Source organism: Littorina saxatilis, linkage group LG1, assembly GCF_037325665.1.
Source record: "Littorina saxatilis isolate snail1 linkage group LG1, US_GU_Lsax_2.0, whole genome shotgun sequence".
NCBI classification, from domain to species: Eukaryota; Metazoa; Mollusca; class Gastropoda; order Littorinimorpha; family Littorinidae; genus Littorina; species Littorina saxatilis.
This window is the reverse complement of record NC_090245.1, coordinates 97,021,337-97,049,235: the sequence shown is the minus strand read 5'-3', so window position 1 is coordinate 97,049,235 and position 27,899 is coordinate 97,021,337. Positions and strand designations below refer to the sequence as shown.

Below are 27,899 nucleotides of genomic sequence, written 5' to 3'. Positions count from 1 at the left end.
GCAATTCACAACATCAACTCTCTCGGTCAGTGAGCTGAATTCACAGTACGTGCACCACACTTCGCTATGTCACGCTATTATCTCTGGTTAGCGCTCTAAAAGCGTGGAGGATATCACTGTCAAACTTTGCCTGTTAGTGCCATTCGTGATTTCCTTCACAAATAAAACTTAGTATAATTTCAAATGGATACATGCCCAAGGCATGACTGAAAGCCTTAGGGGCTCCGTGCACCTCGAAGTGTCAAGCACAGTAACTTAAAGACTCGCTCCCTATTAAGAGCTGATTTTCTGATTTGTTTTAAGGTCGTAAAAAAGGGTTCCACTGTACGGATTTATGGTTAACCCAACATGCGATGCGTCAAGTGCGAGGTCACTGAGAGTGTGCCTGATACAGGACTAACACTCGCTTCTTATCTCATCGTGCACACAAGAGAAAGTCGGCAGTGCTTTCACGCCCTTTGTGTGAGTGTGAAGTTTTCACTTCGACAGACTAGTGTGTCTCGCCCATTCATCAGTGGTCTTTGGCGTGTGATCGTTGATTGTCCGGCAGCAAACACCGGACACACCTGCACGCCTTTACTTGGATTGGCACGAGGTCTTATCCACGAGAAATTGACGAAAGAAGCTAAGACAAGGAATAGACAAAACAGAATTCGAAACAAGAACGTTAGGACAGCCAAACCCACACTCCTATCTTCCAAGATGGAGACGGTTTCTGACCCAGGTTACAGTGCGACTGTGGCCGTGTTGCTCGGAGTTATCGCCGTCACCCTGGTGTACCTCAGGTTCAAATCCACCAGCTCCAAAAAGCTGGCGCCGGGGCCGCGCGGTCTGGACGCGCTGCGTGGCATGGTGAGCGCACTGCGGGAAGGCAGTCTCAACAGACAGGCCGAGCAGTGGAGCCGCCAGTACGGACCGCTCGTGCTGTGTCGTAGCGCTGTCGGGGACCTGTGTGTGCTCAACTCGCCGCGCCTCGTCAGGGAGATGTACGCGGGCAAGGCCTTGGAGCACCTCACCAACAACAGGCCCATGACTTTTACAGGGTGGTTTGCTTTTTTTGACTTCAAGGACCTCGTGACCAGCAGTCCGCAGTACAGGCCGGAGTGGTCCAAGATGAGGAAGATGTTCCATCAGGCCATCAAGGTAGGTCACCAGCCTTTGAAGGTCAGTTAGCAGACGAGCTTAACCCTGTCCAACCCCATTTAACCATGACTGACCCTATAACTGTCTTGCGTCTACTTGCACCAGGAACGCGTGCACTCTGACCAGTAGTGTTCCACTTTTGAACACATTTCTGTAATAAGTTTTGAACACCCTGTAATATGAACTTAGCAAATACATTATTGCGACAAATCTCGCACCCCAATTAAAGCATTTATTACCGTGTCATTTCACTCAGACTTTCTATGCCGTTTAAGGCCGTCCACTTTACTATCTGGATCACCTTTTGTATACAAGATTTCTTTAACAGGGATTACGTGACCACCGCTCAAATAAGGGGACCCCTAAAATCGACGTGACGAAAACGTAAGGGACCAATTCAAAATCATCATAATAGGCCCAACTTGGCAATCAGAAATTTATACCAAGAGCATGTTGTTTTGTTTAGCTAGCTTGCGTATTTCGTGTGCTATGCGATTCCTAGTGATGCTGATGTCGTTTGCATGAGGGGTCAACAACGAGAGATTTTGCGTCAATTTTGAGGAGCACCATTACAAAAAGCACTGTCATTTAGCAATAACGTTGTGGATTTCCTATACATACTATTACTAGACGTATATTAAAGATATTTTATCCTACATACGTTAGAGAGACACTCGTGAGATAATAATCGTTCAAATCACACGTGTGTATATCATGTAAATGAGGTCATGTCAAGCAAGTCTGGCAGGGACCTGTTTTTCCACTGCTTATGATGCCAAAGTCACCGAGACAAACGTCATTATAGAAACAAAATTTGCGCTCGCTAATTACCCTCGATGAATTGTTAGAACTAACACGTCACGTCACACTTTCAGAGTGACGTTTCTTTGCTTTGGCGTAGTAGATTGCACGAGGCTTTAGATGGGATCGAGGTTCCAAAACAAGCATCTTCAATTTAGCTGCCTCGACTGCAGGACATTTTCAGTAAAATACACGTAAGTACAGTATGTCGGAAAAACAGAATACTACATGGCTTACTGTATCGTACCAGATTTACGCTCGTTGCTTTTTCAAATCGCGAACAGCTCGCTTTCGCTCGCAGTTCAATATTTTAAAAAACAACTCGTGTAAATCTGGTACGACACAGCAAGCCATGTAGTATTCTCTATTGTTCAGATGTTATGCAATGTGCCCGAACTAGTTTTAAAACCCGTCATATGATTGTTCACCTATGGCCAAAAAGTGCATGACTTCGTATGTCTACAGACACATGATTGACGCAAGTACTTCCCGGCGCAGGAGAACAAGAGTATGACTGTGCACTGGATTTTACTCCAAACCAAAGAAACTGCTGTAAAGTGTTAGCAGAATTGAATGATTTCCACGGAACTATACAACCGCGCATTATAATCACTCACCTGCGCAGGTAGACTGACAGCGTGATTAGGATTCGATCAAACTGTGGAAAAAAAGCACCTCTTTGTTTGAAAAACTAAAGAAAAGGAGGAAGAAATACGTTTGCGGTCATGAATAAGCTCTCTGAACATCGCATTTTTCTTGATCCGCCCACTATTGTTAATATCCACTGAGACTCGGCATGTAATCTCTACGGGTAAATATACCCCCCCCCCCCCAAAAAAAAAAAAAAAAAAAAAAAAAGAAGAGAGAAAGAAAAGAAATCTGTTTCCGTTTGTTGTGTACAATGTTGCTGGACAGATAGTGCACGTGTCACCGTCGACTACCCACGGCATTTTAATACGTCATTGTGTGTGACGTATAGTTCTACGGGGATAGGATGTAGAGCTGAGATCATGACGTCACATTAATACGTCATTGTGTGTGACGTACAGTTCTACGGGGATAGGATGTAGAGCTGAGATCATATCGTCACATTAATACGTCATTGTGTGTGACGTAAAGTTCTACGGGTATAGGATGTAAAGCCGGCTGAGATCATGACGTCACATTAATACGTCATTGTGTGTGACGTGCAGTTCTACGGGGACGGGGTGGAGAGGATGGAGAGCAGAGTGCAGGAAGAGTTACACCGCCTGGTGACAGAGCTAGAGGCAGACTGCGGGAAGGATGTAGACATCGATCACGTAATCTCCGCTTCCATCATGCGCATCGTCCTCACACTGGTAAGTTTCAGCTCACTCTCACCCCAACCCCCAACTATGTGTGTGTGTGTGTGCTCGCGCGTTTGCGTGTGTGCATGCGCGTGTGTGTTTGTGTGTGGGCGCGTTCGTGCGTGCGTGGGTGTGTTTATACATGTGATAAAGCACATGTTTTGTACTATGAAAAGACCCTGCTCAGTCCAAAAAGCTTAAAGTGTTAATATCATAAATGTTCATTCTCCGACAACGACAGCTTTCTTTGTGTTATTAATTCTATTTATGATTTCTCGAATGCTCTCACCAATTGTAATGCTTGACCTCAGATGACAGGCGAACATCCAGTCCCCAGCCTGGTGGCGGCGGCCAAACAGTTCGATGACACGATCAATGAAATCTTCAGCCCCATTACGGACACCCTGCTGACCGCCTGCCCCTGGCTGCGTCACCTCCCCCTCCTACCCTACCACAAGCTCTGTCGTGACGTCATCCAGGCCCGGGACACATTGATGGAGAGGCTGTTCACCCAGTCCAAGGTGAGTCGTCTTGATGGTGTGAGTCGTCTTGATGGTGTGAGTCGTCTTGATGGTGTGAGTCGTCTTGATGGTGATGGTGTGAGTCGTCTTGATGGTGTGAGTCGTCTTGATGGTGTGAGTCGTCTTGATGGTGTGAGTGGTCTTGATGGTGTGTGTCGTCTTGATGGTGTGTGTCGTCTTGATGGTGTGAGTCGTCTTGATGGTGTGAGTCGTCTTGATGGTGTGAGTCGTCTTGATGGTGTGAGTCGTCTTGATGGTGTGAGTTGTCTTGATGGTGTGTGTGTCGTCTTGATGGTGTGAGTCGTCTTGATGGTGTGAGTCGTCTTGATGATGTGAGTCGTCTTGATGGTGTGAGTCGTCTTGATGGTGTGAGTCGTCTTGATGGTGTGAGTCGTCTTGATGGTGTGAGTCGTCTTGATGATGGGAGTCGTCTTGATGGTGGGAATCGTCTTGATGGTGGGAGTCGTCTTGATGGTGTGAGTCGTCTTGATGGTGTGAGTCGTCTTGATGGTGTGAGTCGTCTTGATGGTGTGTGTCGTCTTGATGGTGGGAGTCGTCTTGATGGTGGGAATCGTCTTGATGGTGGGAGTCGTCTTGATGGTGTGAGTCGTCTTCATGGTGTGAGTCGTCTTGATGGTGTGAGTCGTCTTGATGGTGTGTGTCGTCTTGATGGTGTGTGTCGTCTTGATGGTGTGAGTCGTCTTGATGGTGTGAGTCAGTTGTATGGGATGGGTATCAGTGTTGGTGTCAGTCAGTTGTATCAGATGGGTATCAGTATTGGTGTAAGTCAGTTGTATCGGATGGGTTTCAGTATTGGTGTAAGTCAGTTGTATCGGATGGGTATCAGTATTGGTGTAAGTCAGTTGTATGGGATGGGTATCAGTATTGGTGTCAGTCAGTTGTATCGGATGGGTATCAGCATTGGTGTAAGTCAGTTGTATCGGATGGGTATCAGTATTCATTGGTGTAAGTCAGTTGTATCGGATGGGTATCAGTATTGGTGTCAGTCAGTTGTATGGGATGGGTATCAGTATTGGTGTAAGTCAGTTGTGTCAGATGGGTATCAGTATTGGTGTAAGTCAGTTGTATGGGATGGGTATCAGTATTGGTGTCAGTCAGTTGTGTCAGATGGGTATCAGTATTGGTGTAAGTCAGTTGTATGGGATGGGTATCAGTATTGGTGTCAGTCAGTTGTGTCAGATGGGTATCAGTATTGGTGTAAGTCAGTTGTGTCAGATGGGTATCAGTATTGGTGTAAGTCAGTTGTATGGGATGGGTATCAGTATTGGTGTAAGTCAGTTGTATGGGATGGGTATCAGTATTGGTGTAAGTCAGTTGTATGGGATGGGTATCAGTATTGGTGTCAGTCAGTGTTACACGACACTTGAGATTGCCACAAGTTCTCAAAACGTCGTATAGTTGTGTTCTTTTATTCTACGTCGCCCGTCTTCGCAGCAGCAGAAAACAACTCGTCAAATTGAGTTCGAGGATTTATTCAGCATTCAATACATACAACTGCACATCGTAGCAGAACTCAAATAGAAGCTTTTTTTACATACAAATCGCGCTGGCATATATAGTAAATACTCAATCTCGAGAATATTCCAGACCGAACATGATACAACTACATTATACGAGCCGTGCATGGACTAAACTAGCGACATTCTCTGTGACGTACATCAAAAGCGCCGACGCACTTAATCCGAACGAACGCCACGAACTCACGACTAAAACAGCATGGTAAACAACTTGTTTTGACAGGACTAGAAAGTTCACCTGCATTCTCGTGCAAGCATAAATATTGTGTTTACAAAATATAATATCGGTACTTTCCCACAAAGTACAAATAAGTCAACTACATGCAACACACAAAACTGAACCAAAGCTCAGCAACGGTAGCGTTTCCTAACATTACCCCCAACACCAGAAGAAATTTACCTAATTTCTTTCAATAATTGAAACGCTACTTGTACACATATTATGTATACATAACAGATTGAAATCCAGGTATGTACATTAGTCTGTTGGAGAATGAACACCGTTTTACTCACATACTCGGCTGAGAAAATCTGCTCCAACATTGTCTGAACCCTTAATCGATTCCACTCGCATATCAAAGTTCTGCAAGTACATCACCCACCTCATGATACGATTATTCACAAACTTCGCAGAGTTCAGGTAGGTGAGGGGTTTGTGATCAGTCTGAAGCACGAATTTCACCCCTTGGAGGTAGAGTTCAAATTTCTTGATTCCCCACACGATGGCTAAACACTCTTTCTCCATGGTCGAGTAGTTTTTCTCGGCTCCTGACAGCTTCTTGCTGGCATAGCTGACCGGAAACGGTTTACCTCCATGCTCTTGCATCAGCATGGCGCCGATCCCTTCGTCCGATGCGTCTGTACGCAAGATGAACTCTTTGGCAGTATCAGGAAGGCGTAGCACCGGGTCTCATGACATCAGGTCGCGCACGGTCTGGTATGCCTTCTCCTGAGCTGGTCCCCAGAGTATTCGGTTGGGGCATCCTTTTCGGGTCATGTCCGACAAAGGCGCCGTTATGGCGGCGAAGTTTGGAATGAACTCTCTGTAGTACCCAGCCAATCCAAGGAAGGATCGCACCTGCTTCTTGGTTTCAGGACGTGGCGCATTGAGGATCTTGGTGACGTTTTCCAACAAAAGCCCCTTTTGACCTTCCTTCAGTGAATGAACTATGAAGTCAACGTTGTCGGTCCCCAAAATGCACTTGCTGGGTCTCACGGTCAAATTGGCTTTTGTCAGGCGGGAAAACAGTTCCCTCAAAGTCTCCAGATGCTCCGCAAAGGTCTCCGTGTGGACTAGCAGATCATCCCAGTAGTACACAACATTCTTCATTCCTTTGAGCATTTTTCGCATTCCCCTCGTAAGGGTAGCACCACTGTTCACCATGCCAAAAGGCATCCGCAGGCACTCATACGTTCCGTCTGGAGTTGCAAAGGCGGTCTTTGGTATGTCCTCTTCGCGCACAGGAATCTGCCAATATCCCTTGCTGAGATCGATCTTTGAGAAGATCTTACTGCCGGTTAACTGTCGGAATAGATCAGTTGCCGTCGGCATTGGTTCAGGGTCAAACACGGTGATCTTATTGACTTTCCTGAAGTCAATGCATACCCTGTTTGTGCCGTCTTTCTTCTTGACAACAACAACGGGAGATGAGTAAGGGGATGATGACTCACGGATAACCCCCATCTTCAACATGTTGTCGATGTCCTTCTTCAAGGATTCCCGAGCCTGAAACGGGATAGGGTATGGTTTTGAGCGAACAGGAACGTCAGATGTGAGGTGGACTTCATGTTCGACCAAGGACGTAGAGCCTGGAACATCACAGAACCTATGGGTGAAGTCGCCCATAAAATCATGCAGCTCCTTCTGCTGATCTTCTGTCAGGTCAGGTCCTAACTTGACGTCATCCACTCCCTCTTTCTTGTGGAGGTCTCCCAATTCCAGTAGTTCCTCACCGTCGAACTCGTCTAGTTCGGCTGGTTCCTCCACCATTGCTGCGACCTGTACTGCTTCCGGAGGTCTCTCCACATACAGTTTCAGGAGGTTAGCGTGGTAGATCTTGGACTTCTTGCCGACATTCACCTTGTAGTCGTTGATCCCTACCACGGCCTCAACCTCGTATGGGCCTTTCCACTGCATCAGTAGTTTGTTGTGATCAGTGGGAAGCAGTATCAGCACTTTGTTACCTGGTGTAAACTTCCTGTTTACGGCTTTGCGGTCGTAGTAGTGCTTTCCACTATCCTGAGACTTTCTCAAGTTTTCTCTCGCAATCTCGAGAGTCTCCTCCAGTTTCTCTCGCAACTCGAACACGTACTGGTAACTGTTCTTCACTTCAGGTGTGTCCACATCTTTCGTCCACAATTCCTTTAGTATCTGCATCGGGCCTCTCACGGTCCGCCCGTACATCAGCTCGAACGGGGAGAATCCAGTGGACTCTTGTGGCACCTCCCTGTATGCAAATAGCAAGGCATTGATGTAGCGATGCCACTGCCTTGGCTGCTCACTGCATAGTTTCTTCAGCGTGGACTTCAGAGTCGCATTGAATTTTTCGACCAGCCCATTGCACATCGGGTGATAGGGTGTCGTAGTCAAGTGACGAATGCTCAGCAGCCTGTTGACCTCTTCCATGCATTCAGAGACAAACTGTGTCCCCAGGTCTGTGAGGATCTCTTCAGGAACCCCAATTCTGCTGAAAATGTCCACAAGTGCCTCGGCAACAGTCTCGGTGTCAATTTTCTTCAGAGGCACGGCTTCTGGGTATCTGGTTGCATAGTCTACCAGGGTCAGTACCCAACGATGACCCTCTTCACTTGGCGGTTTGATCTCGCCGATGAGGTCAATGGCCACCCTCTTGAAAGGTCGGTCGATCAAAGGCATCTTCTGCAACGGCACTTTCGGGACCCTTCCTCGAGGTATGGTTTTCTGGCAAATATCGCACGATCGGCAGAATCGAGTCACATCTGCATGCAGTCCTGGCCAGTAAAACGCAGCCTGGATTCTGTCCGATGTCTTCTTGACACCCAGGTGACCTCCCATAATAGAGTCGTGGGCCACCTCCATCACCTGGCGCCTAAGTGGTTGAGGCACCAGAACTTGACGTAATGGTTTCCCACCGTTGACTCTCGCGTGCTGGAACACTCTGTACAGAATCTTGGCCTTCACTTCAAATTGCACAGTGCCTTCGCCCTTAGTCATCTCCTTGACAGGACGACTCCTGTACTTTGTTAAGGTCGAATCAGCTTCCTGTAGCTGAATCAGCTGATCCCTGTCCACGACAGCAGTTGCAGAACTGTTGGTGACCCTGAGTGGCGTAGTTGTTTTGTCCTTCTTCGCCTGGGCTCTGGTCGTCACAGCGCTTACAACCTGCGGCTGGTCGCGGCGATGCACAGTTGCTCTGTCATCTCGTAACAGTTCGCTGATATCTTCATTCGCGAATGGCAGTGGGTCTTCCTCCTCAACAGCAGGCTGAGCTGCGCCCATTCTCCATTCGACATCAGGGTCATCAGGACGTCTCGCACCCCCAATGTTCCCAATTAATAGATCGTACAAGGGCTTCTTCAGGCAGACGGCCTCAACTTCTCCGGTGAAGTATGGAGTATCTATCTGGATCTTTGCCACTGGTGCCCTCACGCATTTGCTGTCAGCCATGAGCGTCCACTTGAAGTCACCAGTGAACTTCTCTGTTGGCACCAGATCCTCTTTGACAATGACTCCATTGCAGCCCGAATCTCTGAGAACAGTCACTTCCTGCTTCTCAACAAATCCCTTCGACACGGGCATGTTCGACACTGACACAGCTGCGCTGGCGACGACAGAGATTGACTTGCCATTGGCGAGTAGAAGCTGGCCATCAGATAGACATTCTTCCACGTCCGATGGTGTATCCACTTGCTCGGCAGCCCTTGGAAGTATGACGCTGCTCGCACATACTTGTTGGTTCGAGCCACTCGTTTGCCTCTTGTTGTCGTAATATCTCCGTCGATGTTCTTGCGCTTTGTCATTGACATGTCCGTTATTTTTCTTTTGGGGACAGTTGGCGACTCGGTGACCCTTGGCATTGCAATGGAAACACGTTATGTTCTGCCCTTCATTGGATGATGGTGCGGACTCAGTTTGTCCCTTGGCAGGTTGGTTTCCCTGGTTCCCGCTCTTCTGGAAAGGTTTCGATGACTTTGACGTCCCCAGGGTCCTTCCATGAGCAATGAGATAACGCTCAGCAGCATCAGTAATGTCCTTCAAACCCCGCAGTTTTTGCTCTTCCAAGCGGGTCGCCAGGTCCTTCGGGCAGGCATTAACGAACTGCTCCTTCACGATCAAGTCCCGCAGACTCTCGTATGACTGCTCTTCACCTGATAACTCCACCCACTTCTGCAGGTATGACGACAGGCGCTCCACAAACTGGCTCGGTGTCTCTCCAGACAATGGCTGGCATTCGCGGAAGCGTTGACGGTAGCCCCTTTCAGTGAAGTTGTAGCAACGCAACAGAGCTTCCTTCAGTACATCATAGTCTCTGGCGTCATCGTTTGAGAGTCTAGTGTAGACCTCAAGTGCTGCCCCAGTCAAATGTGCGCTGAGTTGAATCGCCCAGTCGTCGCGCTGCCATCTAGCACTCTCAGCGAACCTCTCGAATCTTGCAAGGTAGCAGTCGATCTGGTCCTTCCCGTCAGCGAATGCTGGAAGTTTCGGTGCCCTGTGTAGCATTTGCTGCTGGTTATCTCTTTGGCGTGGTGCCGCTTGCTCATTTTGAACACGCACCATTTCTGTCTGAAGCTCTAAGCGCTTCGTCTCCATTTCTATCTGGAGCTCTACGCGTTTCAGCTCCATTTGCCTTTCTTCACGCTGTGCTTCTCTTTCTTCACGCTCACGCTGCGCTTGTCTTTCTTCACGCTCACGCTGCGCTTGTCTTTCTTTTTCTTCTCGCTCACGCTGCGCTTGTCTTTCTTCACGCTCACGCTGCGCTTGTCTTTCTTCACGCTGCGCTTGTCTTTCTTCACGCTGCGCTTGCAGTCGTGTCCGGGACTCGACGAACTCCGTCAGCTGCTTGCCTTTCAGTCCCAGTTCAACTCCTTTTGCCCAGAACTCAGCCATTCTGGTCTTTTCCGGTGCGTTCGTCTGTATTATTTCACAGCCACGAACGTAGGCGAATGTAGTCTTCTAAAAGAACACAGTCTCTACTGCACCTCCGATGCTTCTCTCGTCGCTGTTCACCTTCGTAGACGCAGGCTGCCACCCTCCTCGTCTAACGTGACGGCGCACTCTGCTCACGATACGTACACGACGTACCTCAGTCGTATTTCGTAGTATTAATGCACTAGCTCCGCGACGAAGTCCGTCTCGTCCAAACGGCAGCTAACCTCTGTAATCCCGATACACTCCGGCATCGCTCACCGTACCGAGCTGCGGCGATTACCAAACTCGATCACCAGTCACACCGAATCCACGGTTCCGTAGTCTCAATACTGATCCCTCAGGATACACCCGATTGATGGCTACCTCCTGTGACTGTCTTGACACTGGTCCTTGTTGCTGGAAAACCCTTGGCGTTAAACGTAGATCCTTGGCTTGGCCCCCAATTGTTACACGACACTTGAGATTGCCACAAGTTCTCAAAACGTCGTATAGTTGTGTTCTTTTATTCTACGTCGCCCGTCTTCGCAGCAGCAGAAAACAACTCGTCAAATTGAGTTCGAGGATTTATTCAGCATTCAATACATACAACTGCACATCGTAGCAGAACTCAAATAGAAGCTTTTTTTACATACAAATCGCGCTGGCATATATAGTAAATACTCAATCTCGAGAATATTCCAGACCGAACATGATACAACTACATTATACGAGCCGTGCATGGACTAAACTAGCGACATTCTCTGTGACGTACATCAAAAGCGCCGACGCACTTAATCCGAACGAACGCCACGAACTCACGACTAAAACAGCATGGTAAACAACTTGTTTTGACAGGACTAGAAAGTTCACCTGCATTCTCGTCCAAGCATAAATATTGTGTTTACAAAATATAATATCGGTACTTTCCCACAAAGTACAAATAAGTCAACTACATGCAACACACAAAACTGAACCAAAGCTCAGCAACGGTAGCGTTTCCTAACAGTCAGTTGTGTCAGATGGGTATCAGTATTGGTGTAAGTCAGTTGTGTCAGATGGGTATCAGTATTGGTGTAAGTCAGTTGTATGGGATGGGTATCAGTATTGGTGTAAGTCAGTTGTATGGGATGGGTATCAGTATTGGTGTAAGTCAGTTGTATGGGATGGGTATCAGTATTGGTGTAAGTCAGTTGTATGGGATGGGTATCAGTATTGGTGTAAGTCAGTTGTATGGGATGGGTATCAGTATTGGTGTCAGTCAGTTGTGTCAGATGGGTATCAGTATTGGTGTAAGTCAGTTGTGTCAGATGGGTATCAGTATTGGTGTAAGTCAGTTGTATCGGATGGGTATCAGTATTGGTGTAAGTCAGTTGTGTCAGATGGGTATCAGTATTGGTGTAAGTCAGTTGTATGGGATGGGTATCAGTATTGGTGTCAGTCAGTTGAATGGGATGGGTATCAGTATTGGTGTAAGTCAGTTGAATGGGATGGGTATCAGTATTGGTGTAAGTCAGTTGAATGCGATGGGTATCAGTATTGGTGTAAGTCAGTTGTATGGGATGGGTATCAGTATTGGTGTAAGTCAGTTGTATGGGATGGGTATCAGTATTGGTGTCAGTCAGTTGAATGGGATGGGTATCAGTGTTGGTGTAAGTCAGTTGTATGGGATGGGTATCAGTATTGGTGTAAGTCAGTTGTATGGGATGGGTATCAGTATTGGTGTCAGTCAGTTGTATGGGATGGGTATCAGTATTGGTGGAAGTCAGTTGTATGGGATGGGTATCAGTATTGGTGTAAGTCAGTTGTATGGGATGGGTATCAGTATTGGTGTAAGTCAGTTGTATGGGATGGGTATCAGTATTGGTGTCAGTCAGTTGTATGGGATGGGTATCAGTATTGGTGTAAGTCAGTTGTATGGGATGGGTATCAGTATTGGTGTCAGTCAGTTGAATGGGATGGGTATCAGTATTGGTGTAAGTCAGTTGAATGGGATGGGTATCAGTTTTGGTGTAAGTCAGTTGAATGCGATGGGTATCAGTATTGGTGTAAGTCAGTTGTATGGGATGGGTATCAGTATTGGTGTAAGTCAGTTGTATGGGATGGGTATCAGTATTGGTGGAAGTCAGTTGTATGGGATGGGTATCAGTATTGGTGTAAGTCAGTTGTATGGGATGGGTATCAGTATTGGTGGAAGTCAGTTGTATGGGATGGGTATCAGTATTGGTGTAAGTCAGTTGTATGGGATGGGTATCAGTATTGGTGTCAGTCAGTTGTGTCAGATGGGTATCAGTATTGGTGTAAGTCAGTTGTGTCAGATGGGTATCAGTATTGGTGTAAGTCAGTTGTATCGGATGGGTATCAGTATTGGTGTAAGTCAGTTGTGTCAGATGGGTATCAGTATTGGTGTAAGTCAGTTGTATGGGATGGGTATCAGTATTGGTGTCAGTCAGTTGAATGTGATGGGTATCAGTATTGGTGTAAGTCAGTTGAATGGGATGGGTATCAGTATTGGTGTAAGTCAGTTGAATGCGATGGGTATCAGTATTGGTGTAAGTCAGTTGTATGGGATGGGTATCAGTATTGGTGTAAGTCAGTTGTATGGGATGGGTATCAGTATTGGTGTCAGTCAGTTGAATGGGATGGGTATCAGTGTTGGTGTAAGTCAGTTGTATGGGATGGGTATCAGTATTGGTGTAAGTCAGTTGTATGGGATGGGTATCAGTATTGGTGTCAGTCAGTTGTATGGGATGGGTATCAGTATTGGTGGAAGTCAGTTGTATGGGATGGGTATCAGTATTGGTGGAAGTCAGTTGTATGGGATGGGTATCAGTATTGGTGTAAGTCAGTTGTATGGGATGGGTATCAGTATTGGTGTCAGTCAGTTGTATGGGATGGGTATCAGTATTGGTGTAAGTCAGTTGTATCGGATGGGTATCAGTACTGGTGTCAGTCAGTTGTATGGGATGGGTATCAGTATTGGTGGAAGTCAGTTGTATGGGATGGGTATCAGTATTGGTGTAAGTCAGTTGTATGGGATGGGTATCAGTATTGGTGTAAGTCAGTTGTATGGGATGGGTATCAGTATTGGTGGAAGTCAGTTGTATGGGATGGGTATCAGTATTGGTGTAAGTCAGTTGTATCAGATGGGTATCAGTGTTGGTGTCAGTCAGTTGAATGGGATGGGTATCAGTATTGGTGTCAGTCAGTTGTATGGGATGGGTATCAGTATTGGTGTAAGTCAGTTGTATGGGATGGGTATCAGTATTGGTGTAAGTCAGTTGTATGGGATGGGTATCAGTATTGGTGTCAGTCAGTTGAATGGGATGGGTATCAGTATTGGTGTAAGTCAGTTGTATGGGATGGGTATCAGTATTGGTGTAAGTCAGTTGTATGGGATGGGTATCAGTATTGGTGTCAGTCAGTTGTATCAGATGGGTATCAGTATTGGTGTAAGTCAGTTGTATGGGATGGGTATCAGTATTGGTGTAAGTCAGTTGTATCGGATGGGTATCAGTATTGGTGTAAGTCAGTTGTATCAGATGGGTATCAGTATTGGTGTAAGTCAGTTGTATGGGATGGGTATCAGTATTGGTGTCAGTCAGTTGTATGGGATGGGTATCAGTATTGGTGTCAGTCAGTTGTATCAGATGGGTATCAGTATTGGTGTCAGTCAGTTGTATGGGATGGGTATCAGTATTGGTGTCAGTCAGTTGTATCGGATGGGTATCAGTATTGGTGTAAGTCAGTTGTATGGGATGGGTATCAGTATTGGTCTAAGTCAGTTGTATGGGATGTGTATCAGTATTGGTGAAAGTCAGTTGTATGGGATGGGTATCAGTATTGGTGTAAGTCAGTTGTATGGGATGGGTATCAGTATTGGTCTAAGTCAGTTGTATCGGATGGGTATCAGTATTGGTGTAAGTCAGTTGTATGGGATGGGTATCAGTATTCGTGTCAGTCAGTTGTATGGGATGGGTATCAGTATTGGTGTAAGTCAGTTGTATGGGATGGGTATCAGTATTGGTGTAAGTCAGTTGTATGGGATGGGTATCAGTATTGGTGTAAGTCAGTTGTATGGGATGGGTATCAGTATTGGTGAAAGTCAGTTGTATGGGATGGGTATCAGTATTCATTGGTGTAAGTCAGTTGTATCGGATGGGTATCAGTATTGGTGTAAGTCAGTTGTATGGGAAGGGTATCAGTATTCATTGGTCTAAGTCAGTTGTATCGGATGGGTATCAGTTTTGGTGTCAGTCAGTTGTATGGGATGGGTATCAGTATTCGTGTCAGTCAGTTGTATGGGATGGGTATCAGTATTGGTGTAAGTCAGTTGTATGGGATGGGTATCAGTATTGGTGTCAGTCAGTTGTATGGGATGGGTATCAGTATTGGTGTCAGTCAGTTGTATCAGATGGGTATCAGTATTGGTGTCAGTCAGTTGTATCGGATGGGTATCAGTATTGGTGTAAGTCAGTTGTGTCAGATGGGTATCAGTATTGGTGTAAGTCAGTTGTATCGGATGGGTATCAGTATTGGTGTCAGTCAGTTGTATGGCCGGGATGGGTATCAGTATTGGTGTAAGTCAGTTGTATCGGATGGGTATCAATATTGGTGTAAGTCAGTTGTTTCAGATGGGTATCAGTATTGGTGTAAGTCAGTTGTGTCAGATGGGTATCAGTATTGGTGTAAGTCAGTTGTATCGGATGGGTATCAGTATTGGTGTAAGTCAGTTGTATCGGATGGGTATCAGTATTGGTGTAAGTCAGTTGTGTCAGATGGGTATCAGTATTGGTGTAAGTCAGTTGTATCGGATGGGTATCAGTATTGGTGTAAGTCAGTTGTATGGGATGGGTATCAGTATTGGTGTCAGTCAGTTGTATCGGATGGGTATCAGTATTGGTGTCAGTCAGTTGTATGGGATGGGTATCAGTATTGGTGTCAGTCAGTTGTATTAGATGGGTATCAGTAGTGAGGAAGTGCATGTGAACTGACTGACTGACTTTTTGAGGTTAACGTCCTCTCAGACCAGTTGCCTTATATTGGGATAGGTATTGGTAATACGATGAGGATAATAATGGCGAGATATTTTGACTCAAGCCCACTACCGGCTGTCTTCCTCGACATGCCAGCATTGGACTTGTCTCGTCCAAGTATGAGATGGGTATCAGTATTGGTGTCAGTCAGTTGTATCGGATGGGTATCAGTATTGGTGTAAGTCAGTTGTGTCAGATGGGTATCAGTATTGGTGTAAATCAGTTGTATGGGATGGGTATCAGTATTGGTGTAAGTCAGTTGTGTCAGATGGGTATCAGTATTGGTGTAAGTCAGTTGTATGGGATGGGTATCAGTATTGGTGTCAGTCAGTTGAATGGGATGGGTATCAGTATTGGTGTAAGTCAGTTGAATGGGATGGGTATCAGTATTGGTGTAAGTCAGTTGAATGCGATGGGTATCAGTATTGGTGTAAGTCAGTTGTATGGGATGGGTATCAGTATTGGTGTAAGTCAGTTGTATGGGATGGGTATCAGTATTGGTGTCAGTCAGTTGTATGGGATGGGTATCAGTATTGGTGTCAGTCAGTTGTATGGGATGGGTATCAGTATTGGTGTCAGTCAGTTGTATGGGATGGGTATCAGTATTGGTGTCAGTCAGTTGTATGGGATGGGTATCAGTATTGGTGTAAGTCAGTTGTATGGGATGGGTATCAGTATTGGTCTAAGTCAGTTGTATGGGATGTGTATCAGTATTGGTGAAAGTCAGTTGTATGGGATGGGTATCAGTATTGGTGTAAGTCAGTTGTATGGGATGGGTATCAGTATTGGTGTCAGTCAGTTGTATCGGATGGGTATCAGTATTGGTGTAAGTCAGTTGTATGGGATGGGTATCAGTATTCGTGTCAGTCAGTTGTATGGGATGGGTATCAGTATTGGTGTAAGTCAGTTGTATGGGATGGGTATCAGTATTGGTGTAAGTCAGTTGTATGGGATGGGTATCAGTATTGGTGTAAGTCAGTTGTATGGGATGGGTATCAGTATTGGTGAAAGTCAGTTGCATGGGATGTGCATCAGTATTCATTGGTGTCAGTCAGTTGTATGGGATGGGTATCAGTATTCGTGTCAGTCAGTTGTATGGGATGGGTATCAGTATTGGTGTAAGTCAGTTGTATGGGATGGGTATCAGTATTGGTGTAAGTCAGTTGTATGGGATGGGTATCAGTATTGGTGTAAGTCAGTTGTATGGGATGGGTATCAGTATTGGTGTCAGTCAGTTGTATCGGATGGGTATCAGTATTGGTGTAAGTCAGTTGTGTCAGATGGGTATCAGTATTGGTGTAAGTCAGTTGTATCGGATGGGTATCAGTATTGGTGTCAGTCAGTTGTATGGCCGGGATGGGTATCAGTATTGGTGTAAGTCAGTTGTATCGGATGGGTATCAATATTGGTGTAAGTCAGTTGTGTCAGATGGGTATCAGTATTGGTGTAAGTCAGTAGTTTCAGATGGGTATCAGTATTGGTGTAAGTCAGTTGTATCGGATGGGTATCAGTATTGGTGTAAGTCAGTTGTATCGGATGGGTATCAGTATTGGTGTAAGTCAGTTGTGTCAGATGGGTATCAGTATTGGTGTAAGTCAGTTGTATCAGATGGGTATCAGTATTGGTGTAAGTCAGTTGTATGGGATGGGTATCAGTATTGGTGTCAGTCAGTTGTATCGGATGGGTATCAGTATTGGTGTCAGTCAGTTGTATGGGATGGGTATCAGTATTGGTGTCAGTCAGTTGTATCGGATGGGTATCAGTAGTGAGGGAGTGCATGTGAACTGACTGACTGACTTTTTGAGGTTAACGTCCTCTCAGACCAGTTGCCTTATATTGGGATAGGTATTGGTAATACGATGAGGATAATAATGGCGAGATATTTTGACTCAAGCCCACTACCGGCTGTCTTCCTCGACATGCCAGCATTGGACTTGTCTCGTCCAAGTATCGAGATACGATCGTGAGGATATAGGCGAGAGATGTTGCATGCGTGTCTTCGTGTTTTGCGAAACCTGAGACTTTGGGTGTGAGCTTGGGATCTCTATCGTGCGCGTGTGTGCACACGGGGGTGTTCGGACACCATAGAGGGTCACAAAGCTGACTCCGAGAAATAAATCTGGCCTGTGAACTGTGTCAACGTATTAAAGTCGTCAGCCAGGGAGCATGAAGTCACTGGTGTCGTGAAGGTCAAGGTCAGCGTAAAGTTTGTTTGCTCAGTCACCAGGGCTCTGACCAATATTTTGCACTTGCTTTTGCACAAAATAGAATGACAAAAACTTTTGTTGATGTCTTTTCGACAGACTAGCTTTTTTGTCCGTAGCTTATTCCCTTCTGTTTCATTTGTTTCATCAAGCATCTTATAGACTGAGATGACGACCTCTGACCCATTTTCAGGCAAGTCGAGTGAGAGGCGAACCGCGGGGCATTGCGGACATTCTGCTGGACGAGCAGGGCAAGGGAGACAACCAGTGGATGACTGACGACCACGTCCGCGGTCTTCTCATAAACACCGTTGGAGCAGGTGTGTGTGTCATTTTCATAATCATCGGTCATGTCTCTCTAACAGGATGGATGATTGCTACGCGGAGTTCAGGGAAAGGAAGTGTCTAAAAGCCGAAATCTATCAAAACAGGAATACAGAGTTATCTCCCATAATTTATGTTTTTCGCTAATGTTTCTGATCAAAAGACGAAAGACGAACGTGATTGTGGAATGGCCGACTTCGACAGTGATCTCCGTTCTGTTCTTCACATTTATGATAAAGACATTGTTCTAAGGTCAAAACAAGTCGAAATTTTGAGACTGCTAAGGGAAGGAGACCGTGATATTGTTGCATGACTCCCAACTGGTTACGGAAAAAGTTCCGTCCGCTCCGTATCCATTTTGTTATGATCACGTGACAAAGTTGATTATCACGTGACACTTTTGCTATATTTAGAGTTGTTTGCACAGTAAATACATCCGCGAAAGATAGCTCGCTTGAAACTGTCTTACATAACAATTCCTTTGTAATTTAAAAATTACACAACACCATGAAAAATCATTATCGACGATCGCGAATCTGCTTATATCAATAACACATTACGAAAAGCTCTAGATATGTATAAAATAAAAAAATAAATCGATTTCCTCTCCAGAGAAGGAAAACAAAGGCATCCTGTCAGGGATAAATGAGACCCGAAGGGAAGTAACTCATTTTACCTGAGTTCAGGATGGTGTGTGTGTCACAGTGTGTGCCCACGGTTATGTGTGTGTGTGTGTGTGTGTGTGTGTGTGTGTGTGTGTCAGTGTGTGTGTGTGTGCGTGCGTGCGTGCGTGCGTGAAAGCATGCGTGCGTGCGTTTGTGTGTGTGTGTATGTATGTGTGCGTGTCGGTCCATATTTCCACAGAAGTTGCTCAAGATCCTTCACAACAGCAAACCACACGCGGTAGTTCCGGTCCAACTCGAGCAGACGGTCTTAGATATTTTCTTCGCTCTCAGTACACTCGAAGACATGCAAATCCACTTACCAATGCTAGCCAACTCAAAAGATGATTATGAATTTCACTAATCTGCTTACTTTCTGACGAAACAAGACATATAATTATATCATAGATATACAATATATAGAGGTACTAAACACAGTACAATATAGTCCCGCAGTGGGGCACTGCGGTTATGAAATTAAAAGCCCCTCCTGTTTTTGGAACCGCAGGAGCTTTCTAGTTTGCTGTTAGGTAGATTTTTGGTTCCTCTTTCCTGTCATGCTCTCTTTTTCTTCATGAATTCTTTTCTTTTTTCTGCCTTCTTGCTCATTCACCTGTATTTTTTCCAAAAATCTCTTCTCTTGCCGCTTGTCTCGCGATTCATGTATAGTTTAATCTGTTAGTGTTCTGATGCAAGTCCAGCAGTAGATAGGTTAAGCCTATTTTAACATACTGGAAACTGGTAATCTTCCAGTAGGTATTAATTTAGTTTTACTAAAGCCTGCTGGGACACAAGTAATGGGTTAGTGCATTTGTAAACAGGAATCGCTTGACAAGTGGCCCCCTTCATCCCCCCCTTCCTCGTCCTGTTATGGCTCTGCGTAGTCGGCTGGACGTTAAGCAACAAATAAACAAACAAACAAAAAGTACAATATAGGTTTACTTGCGACATTTTTGCAATCTGTTATTTTCATGGTTTTTTTTTTAGTAGGGTCCGGGAAGGTTGCCTAATATAGACCACTTCCTAACATGGACCACGTCCTGTTCTGACCAACTATAGGGCGCTAGAGCGCTCAAAAAAATTGCATTCGCTGTATTTACCCTCTCTGGATAACTTGCACATGTCAAAACAGTTGCAGAAACACAAACCTAAAAACCGTTAGTTGTTTGGTTTTTTAAAAATCTTTTTTTTAAATCTTTTGGTAGCGTTCACTCTAATTTTGACGCTTAAAACGGACTAGTTTCTGTCTATACACACAAAGCTGTTATAAAAATCAGAGCTATATATGACAGCTGAGACTGTACTTGTTATATTTGAGTTTCTACTGCAAACAAAACATAATAGCAAAGTCTCAAAGTATATGTGTGTCCCCTAATATGGACAACCTTCAACAAATAGAAGAAAAATGAAAGCTAAAGGCTGGGTTCATTTTTTTTAAAGCTTGCTGAAAATAACCTAAAAGTAGCCCTCGAGCTTTCAACAAAATATAAGAAATAGTTTTCATTTCGTGGAAGTTGATAATTTCATTTATATTCTCTTATTTTTTAATAAGTTTTTGTAGGTTCATGTTGTGCTTCAAATAATGTTTTCATCAAACTGTAACAGATAAATCTAAAGTATATTTGAATTTGTCTGACTTTCACACTAATTTGTATCATGTTATTTTAAAGTATAGGGGGCTTTTTACAGTGATATGTGAAGGCCCAGGCTCCTAATATGGACCATTTTTGGAATTGTTTGTATTTAATTTTTGTTGAATGTCTATCAAAGGTTATTCGCTCTAATTATGCCTGACGGTTAACTAAAAAGAGAAGGACGTGCCACAAAAAACACAAAATGAAACTTCTTCGCAGGAAAACCACCTAGTTATCAGCTAGAAACAAAAAGTGGTCAATATTCAGCAACCTGACCCTATGGCTTTACTTGACAGTTGAAGACACACACTCTTGGCCATCTTTGAACCAAGAAGAAAAGCTTCTGTCATCCCTGTTGTTTTTATAATCTTCGTCTTTTCTAACTGTAAACTGGTGTGTCCTATTCCAGCCTCCCTCACCTCCACACAGACGCTGAAAGCGCTGTTCCTCTACCTGACCCATAACCCGGAAGTCGTCCGCAGGATCCAGAAGGACCTTGACACCAAACTCGGGGAGCGAACTCCGCGGATACAAGACAGGGGTGATCTCCCTTACGTGGAGGCGGTTGTCCTGGAAACGCTGCGTCTTGCTTCCCCTGTGTCCATGGGACTGCCCCATCTGACCACTGATGACGTCACATTGGACGGCTACACCATACCCAAGGGAGCCACGGTACTAGCAACAGAGCATGCGAGAGACTCAAACTCAGACTCAGAGAGAGAGAGAGAGAGAGAGAGAGGGGGGGAGAGGGAGAGGGAGAGGGAGAGAGAGAGAGAGAGAGGGAGGGAGGGAGGGAGGGAGGGAGGGAGTGAGGGAGGGAGAGTGTGTGTGTGTGTGTGTGTTTGTGTGTGTGTGTGTGTGTGTGTGTGTGTGTGTGTGTGTGTGTGTGTGTGTGTGTGTGTGTGTGTGTGTGTGTGTGTGTGATACCTTACGCGCGACCTTTATCGATTTTATTTTTTGTTTGGTTGTTTTAGGTGTTTGCAAATACTCTGGTTTTCCATCGTGACCCTGAAATTTATCCTGACCCGGAAGCATTCAAACCCGAACGTTTCCTTGACGACGCAGGTCAACTACTGCCTGCCAATCATCCCTTAAGACAGAGGTCAGCCGTTATTTTTTTCTCTGTATCAATTGATAATTGCTAACAGCAGTGCAGTGGCAGAACTTTAACATGCTAACATTCCAACATAACCATAATTGACCATAATTGTTTTACGTATAGGCAGTTTCACATACACATTCTTGTTTACATCTATATCGGTGTAGTTTTGTGTACAAAAAGTGTAAGTCTTCGTGTGTTAGTGTGTGGGTGTGTGGGTGTGTGGGTGTGTGGGTGGGTGGGTGGGTGATTTTGCAGTATTACTAAATTATGCCATATAAAATTGTGTGTGCGTCTGTCTGTCTGTCTGTCTGTCTTTCTGTCTGCAGTATGATCGCTTTCGGTGTGGGAAAGAGGAGCTGCGTCGGAGAGAGTTTCGCCAGGTCACGTGTCTTTCTCTACGTCACCACGCTCTTACAGCACTTTGACGTCCTCCCGCCGACACAGCACGAGCTACTTCCGGTCACGCGCAGCTCGTGGAAGAATGGGATCGTGCTGGAGTTGAAGCCTTACCACGTGGTCTTCAGGCCCCGGGCACACACACACAGGTACGTGTAACTAGCATGTGGCAAGGGCAGGGCTTACAATGCTGAGGCCAGACCCATGCTTTTTTTCGTGTGATTTTAATATTGTAGGTATAGACAAAAAAGACAGTAGAATTTCAAAATATATCCCAAAATAGTCATGACGTGTATGTTTGGGCACTTATACGTCCCTTTGTGTGTGTTTATTTTTTATTTTTAAAGATTCTTTGATCAAAACAGAAATTCATAATGTCATCAATGTGTGTTTGTTTATTTGTTTATTTGATTAATAAGGCTGTTGTCGTTTACATTTTGCTGACGTACGTGTATTGTGTCGTGACGTCATACGTATGTTCCAACATTACTTGTGACCTCTTTCGCTCAGCCAGTACTGTTCACAGCGCTCATTCTGTGCGTGATCATTGTTCATGGACTGTTGGCTTCCATCCAGGTCTATGTTGACGCTTCCATTACGCAAGCTCCGGAGGTCAAGCGTTACTGGTTTAGGGGAATAGTTAGGCAAAAAAAAAAAAAGGTCTGTTTACGGTAACATAGGCCAAAAAAATAGGGTCAGTAGGTCGGGATTTTTTTTTATCTTTTTTTAAATTTTTTTCAAAAAACCCATATTTTTACGTTATTTTGCAAAAAAAACAAGGGGTTTTTTTTTCCCCCAAATGCCAAAAAAAAGTCTAGGGTCGCGCGAAAAAAAATAGGGTCGGTCGGGTTACCGTAAACAGACTTTTTTTTTTTTTGGTCTTAGAAGAAGATGCGTCGTTTAAAGACCCCGTTATTACGAACTCTGTGCTCTTTGTGCAGGGATGACTAGGGCGAGGTTCAAGCCTTACGTGCTCGGCGGCCGCCATTGGATGAGACGCGTCAAGCCTGTAGAGAATCCAGTGTGAAACTAACACAGCTTTCTCTATGACCATTAAATTAGATGCTATCGCTGAATACTATATTGTACTCTCTAATTACATAATGTCTGGTAAATGGTTGTACTATTGTTTTTATATTTAGTCAAGTTTTGACTAAATATTTTAACATCGAGGGGGGATCGAAACGAGGGTCGTGGTGTATGTGCGTGTGTGTGTGCGTGTGTGTGTGTGTGTCTGTGTGTGTGTGTAGAGCGATTCAGACTAAACTACTGGACCGATCTTTATGAAATTTGACATGACAGTTCCTGGGTATAAAATCCCCATACGTTTTTTTCATTTTTTTGATAAATGTCTTTGATGACGTCATATCCGGCTTTTTTGTGAAAGTTGAGGCGGCACTGTCACGCCCTCATTTTTCAACCAAATCGGTTGAAATTTTGGTCAAGTAATCTTCGACGAAGCCCGGACTTCGGTATTGCATTTCAGCTTGGTGGCTTAAAAACTAATTAATGACTTTGGTCATTAAAAATCTGAAAATTGTAAAAAAAAAATAAACATTTATGAAACGATCCAAATTTACGTTTATCTTATTCTCCATTATTTGCTGATTCCAAAAACATATAAATATGTTATATTCGGATTAAAAACAAGCTCTGAAAATTAAATATATAAAAATTATTATCAAAATTAAATTGTCCAAATCAATTTAAAAACACTTTCATCTTATTCCTTGTCGGTTCCTGATTCCAAAAACATATAGATATGACATGTTTGGATTACAAACACGCTCAGAAAGTTAAAACAAAGAGAGGTACAGAAAAGCGTGCTATCCTTCTTAGCGCAACTACTACCCCGCTCTTCTTGTCAATTTCACTGCCTTTGCCATGAGCGGTGGACTGACGATGCTACGAGTATACGGTCTTGCTGAAAAATGGCATTGCGTTCAGTTTCATTCTGTGAGTTTGACAGCTACTTGACTAAATATTGTATTTTCGCCTTACGCGACTTGTTTAATCTTATCTTGTGTCTAACTCTCTTTCTCTCTCACTTTTTTGTCTGTCTGTCTGTCTGTCTGTCTGTCTGTCTGTCTGTCTGTCTGTCTGTCTCTCTCTCTCTCTCTCTCTCTGTCTGTCTGTCTCAGTGTCTCTCTCTCTCTCTCTCTCTCTCTCTCTCTAAATATATATATCCTTGTTAAATAAAGTTCAATTCAATTCTCTGTGTGTGTGTATGTGTCTCTCTCTCTCTCTCTCTCTCTCTCTCTCTCTCTCTCTCTCTCTCTCTCTCTCTCTCCTCTCTCTCTCTCTCTCTCTCTCTCTCTCTCTCTCTCTCTCTCTCTCTCTCTCTCTCTCTCCCTCTCTCTCTCTCTCTCTCTCTCTCTCTCTCTATCTATATATATATATATATATACGACTAGTGTCTGTCTGTCTGTCTGTCTGTCTGTCTGTTCGCGATGCACGGCCAAAGTTCTTGGTGGATCTTTTTCAAATTTGGACACCGTATTCAGCTACACCCCGGACACAACCTCATCGATGAGATATTTCAACACGTGCTCTCAGCGCGCAGCGCTGTGCGCGCTGAACCGATTTTTTGTTTTTTTGTTGTTGTGTGTGTCGGGATCCACTACCAGTAACTCTTCCTTATCTTCTCCAGTGTTTTCAGCCGCGATTATCTCCCTTCCTCCGTGCTTCGCCGGGAAGAAGTAGAGCCGAATACCAGGCTGCGCCTGGGACCCGGCTTTGCCGGGTGTACGCCGGGGCGCACGAAGGAAAGGAGATAAACGCTCAAAACACTGGAGAGCTTCTAAAAATAGTAACGTGCAGTGACCTTCTAAAAATAGTAACGTAGTAACGGGAATATGGATTGACGCCACACGGAGGAAGGGAGATAATCGCGGCTGAAAACACTGGAGAAGATAAGAAAGAGTTACTGGTAGTGGATCCCGACAACAACAACAACAACAAAATCGGTTCAGCGCGCACAGCGCTGCGCGCTGAGAGCACGTGTTGAAATATCTCATCGATAAGGTTGTGTCCGGGATGTAGCTGTCAAATACGGTGTCCAAATTTGAAAAAGATCCACCAAGAACTTTGGCCGTGCATCGCGAACAGACAGACAGACAGACAGACAGACACTAGTCGTATATATATATATATATATATATATAAAACATCAGAAATTGTGAAAGAAACAATTGAAAGTCAGCAGAGACTTTCTTCCGAGATAATTTTGTTAAAATCTCTTGACAGAGAAAGAGAGAGAAGTAAGTATCCCTTCACAGACAGCCTCTTGGGAGCATCAGACCCTCCTCAAGGGGGACCGAGATTTACAGAGCAAAGTCCCTTTGTTGGGGACGTATCACAAGGTAATCTAGTCCTGAGGAGGTCCATTGTTTTTGTACCTAGACCAGACACGTGTTTCGACACTATTGTGTCTCATCAGTGGTCAGGTGGTACTGATGGCGAGAGTTGTCAACCCATGGTATCCAACTAAGATGCAAACCACTCTCTGAATGGTAGCTTCTGTTGGCATGGGAGACTACCCTCATCTGACAACCCCAAGGGGATATCTGTGAAGGGAAACACTTTGATTTAAGGCCAAAGTGTAGAATTGATATTTATTGAGAAAGAATTTAGAAATTTAGACAAGTTTTAACCAAGAAATTAGGTTAAAACAAGGGAAATTTGAAAAAGCCTAAATATTATTAAATACTAGATGAATACCCGCTTCGCCGGGAAGAAGTAGAGCCGAATACCGTACGAAGGAAGGGAGATAAACGCGCAAAACACTGGAGAAGATAAGGAAGAGTTACTGGGAATGGATGTACAGAAAAACCAAAATCGGTTCAGCGCTGCGCGCTGAGAGCACGTACGTGTTCAAAACTTTCCACGATTGTGTCCGGGGTCTACCTGAATATGCCCACCAAATTTGAAGCAGATCCATCGAGAACTTTGGCCGTGAATCGTGAACTCTACAAACCACAGGTGTTGACTTTAAAGGCCAACAACTCGGGTGCAGAGTCCGTTGTGAAAGGAGCAGTAGCCTCCCCTGTCACAATCGGTGGGTTCAGGGAAACCAACAGCGCTACTTCAGTGGGTGCATCGAGTTTCTCCCTTCACCGACTTCTTGCAGGGGAGGGAGAGGGGGAGGGAGAGGGGGAGGGAGAGGGGGAGGGAGAGACTGAGAGAGACTGGGAGAGACTGAGAGACTAAGAAAGAGAGAGAGAGAGAGAGACTAAGAAAAAGAGAGAGAGACTAAGAAAGAGAGAGAGACTAAGAAAGAGAGAGACTAAGAAAGAGAGAGAGAGAGACTAAGAAAGAGAGAGAGACTAAGAAAGAGAGAGAGAGAGAGAGACTAAGAAAGAGAGAGAGACTAAGAAAGAGAGAGACTAAGAAAGAGAGAGAGAGACTAAGAAAGAGAGAGAGAGACTAAGAAAGAGAGAGAGACTAACTAAGAAAGAGAGAGAGACTAAGAGAGAGAGAGAGACTAAGAAAGAGAGAGAGAGAGAGACTAAGAAAGAGAGAGAGACTAAGAAAGAGAGAGAGACTAAGAAAGAGAGAGAGAGACTAAGAAAGAGAGAGAGACTCAGAGAGAGAGAGAGAGAGAGAGACTAAGAAAGAGAGAGAGAGACTAAGAAAGAGAGAGAGAGAGACTAAGAAAGAGAGAGAAAGACTAAGAAAGAGAGAGAGAGACTAAGAAAGAGAGAGAGAGACTGACTAAGAAAGAGAGAGAGAGACTAAGAAAGAGAGAGAGACTAAGAAAGAGAGAGAGGGAGAGACTAAGAAAGAGAGAGAGAGAGAGACTAAGAAAGAGAGAGAGAGAGACTAAGAAAGAGAGAGAGAGACTAAGAAAGAGAGAGAGACTAAGAAAGAGAGAGAGAGAGAGACTAAGAAAGAGAGAGAGAGAGACTAAGAAAGAGAGAGAGAGACTAAGAAAGAAAGAGAGAGACTAAGAAAGAGAGAGAGAGAGAGACTAAGAAAGAGAGAGAGAGAGACTAAGAAAGAGAGAGAGAGAGACTAAGAAAGAGAGAGACTAAGAAAGAGAGAGAGAGACTAAGAAAGAGAGAGAGACTAAGAAAGAGAGAGAGACTAAGAAAGAGAGAGACTAAGAAAGAGAGACAGAGAGAGAGACTAAGAGAGAGAGAGACAGAGAGAGAGAGACAGAGAGAGAGAGAGACAGAGAGAGAGAGACAGAGAGAGAGACAGAGAGAGACAGAGAGAGACAGAGAGAGAGACAGACAGACAGTCAGATAGACAGACAGTCAGATAGACGGATAGACAGATAGACAGATTGACAGACAGACAGACAGACAGACAGACAGAGCAACTGACAACAGACATACAGACAGAGAGATACGGACAGACAGACAGAGAGACAGACAGTCTCTTGGAGACAAACAGGCAGACAGACACTGTTCCGCCGCTTTGGTATTTATGGGTGTAGCAGAACCCGCGCCGTCGGCAGAGGGATAGTTACAATCACTACTACTCTTTAAAAGTATGGTTTGTGTGAACCCGCGCAATCGGTAGTGTTTATGTCAATTAACATAATCAATTAATTTTAATGTTTTGTCATGTACACACTAAAAATTTGCAGACAGAGAGCAAATTAGGTGTGTGAGAGATACTTAAAATTTCAAAACGATACCTTTAATGGTTCCAGAGTTACAATGATTTTAGTGTGTCTCTGGGTACAGGTGAACCCAGGAAGCACGGCAAAGGATAACGTGAACAGCTGCACTAAGTCAGTGCATCAGCTCTGGGAAAGGCAAAAGTCGTTTACGACCACGAACTCCGGCAGTTCGGCAGTCCCCCCGTGACCTAGTTGTCCCGGTTGTTGACATCAAGCTTGCAGGCATTCGATCATTTCATTGTACACTTTATCGTACCCTTGCTGGGGAATTTCGGTCGCTTGATTTCTTTATGCATTGACCAAGTTTACTTTATTCAGTGGAACCCCTTTCATGTAAGGCCCCCCAATTGAAGACTTCCCGAGTTCTTGTTAAGACCCTGCTTTCTCAGCTGTTCTGTTCATAGCCTCTGTAAATGTACCTACATTTTGAAAATGCTGCTCCGCTCAGAAAGCACCGAGGAAGAACTGATTTGTCTT

The 27,899-nt window shown here is 44.7% G+C and overlaps 1 protein-coding gene across 1 annotated transcript; it reads left to right on the top strand.

The window, feature by feature from the left end:
- The first annotated feature begins 462 nt into the window (after window positions 1-462).
- LOC138946821 (farnesoate epoxidase-like) lies at window positions 463-23,549 on the top strand. Its single transcript, XM_070318227.1, has 8 exons — window positions 463-1,143; window positions 3,138-3,284; window positions 3,584-3,793; window positions 17,869-17,995; window positions 20,705-20,967; window positions 21,270-21,397; window positions 21,724-21,942; window positions 22,735-23,549. The coding sequence occupies exons 1-8, from the start codon at window positions 703-705 to the stop codon at window positions 22,742-22,744; spliced, it is 1,545 nt and encodes a 514-aa protein (XP_070174328.1). The 5' UTR covers window positions 463-702; the 3' UTR covers window positions 22,745-23,549.
- The last annotated feature ends 4,350 nt before the right edge of the window (window positions 23,550-27,899 follow it).

Bases quoted from the DNA above. Each gene is read 5' to 3' on its own strand.
- LOC138946821 (XM_070318227.1), top strand. From the start codon at position 703: ATGGAGACGGTTTCTGACCCAGGTTACAGTGCGACTGTGGCCGTGTTG. The intron at 1,144-3,137 runs GTAGGTCACCAG...TGTGACGTGCAG, and splicing joins TGTTCCATCAGGCCATCAAG to TTCTACGGGGACGGGGTGGA. The intron at 3,794-17,868 runs GTGAGTCGTCTT...ACCCATTTTCAG, and splicing joins GGCTGTTCACCCAGTCCAAG to GCAAGTCGAGTGAGAGGCGA.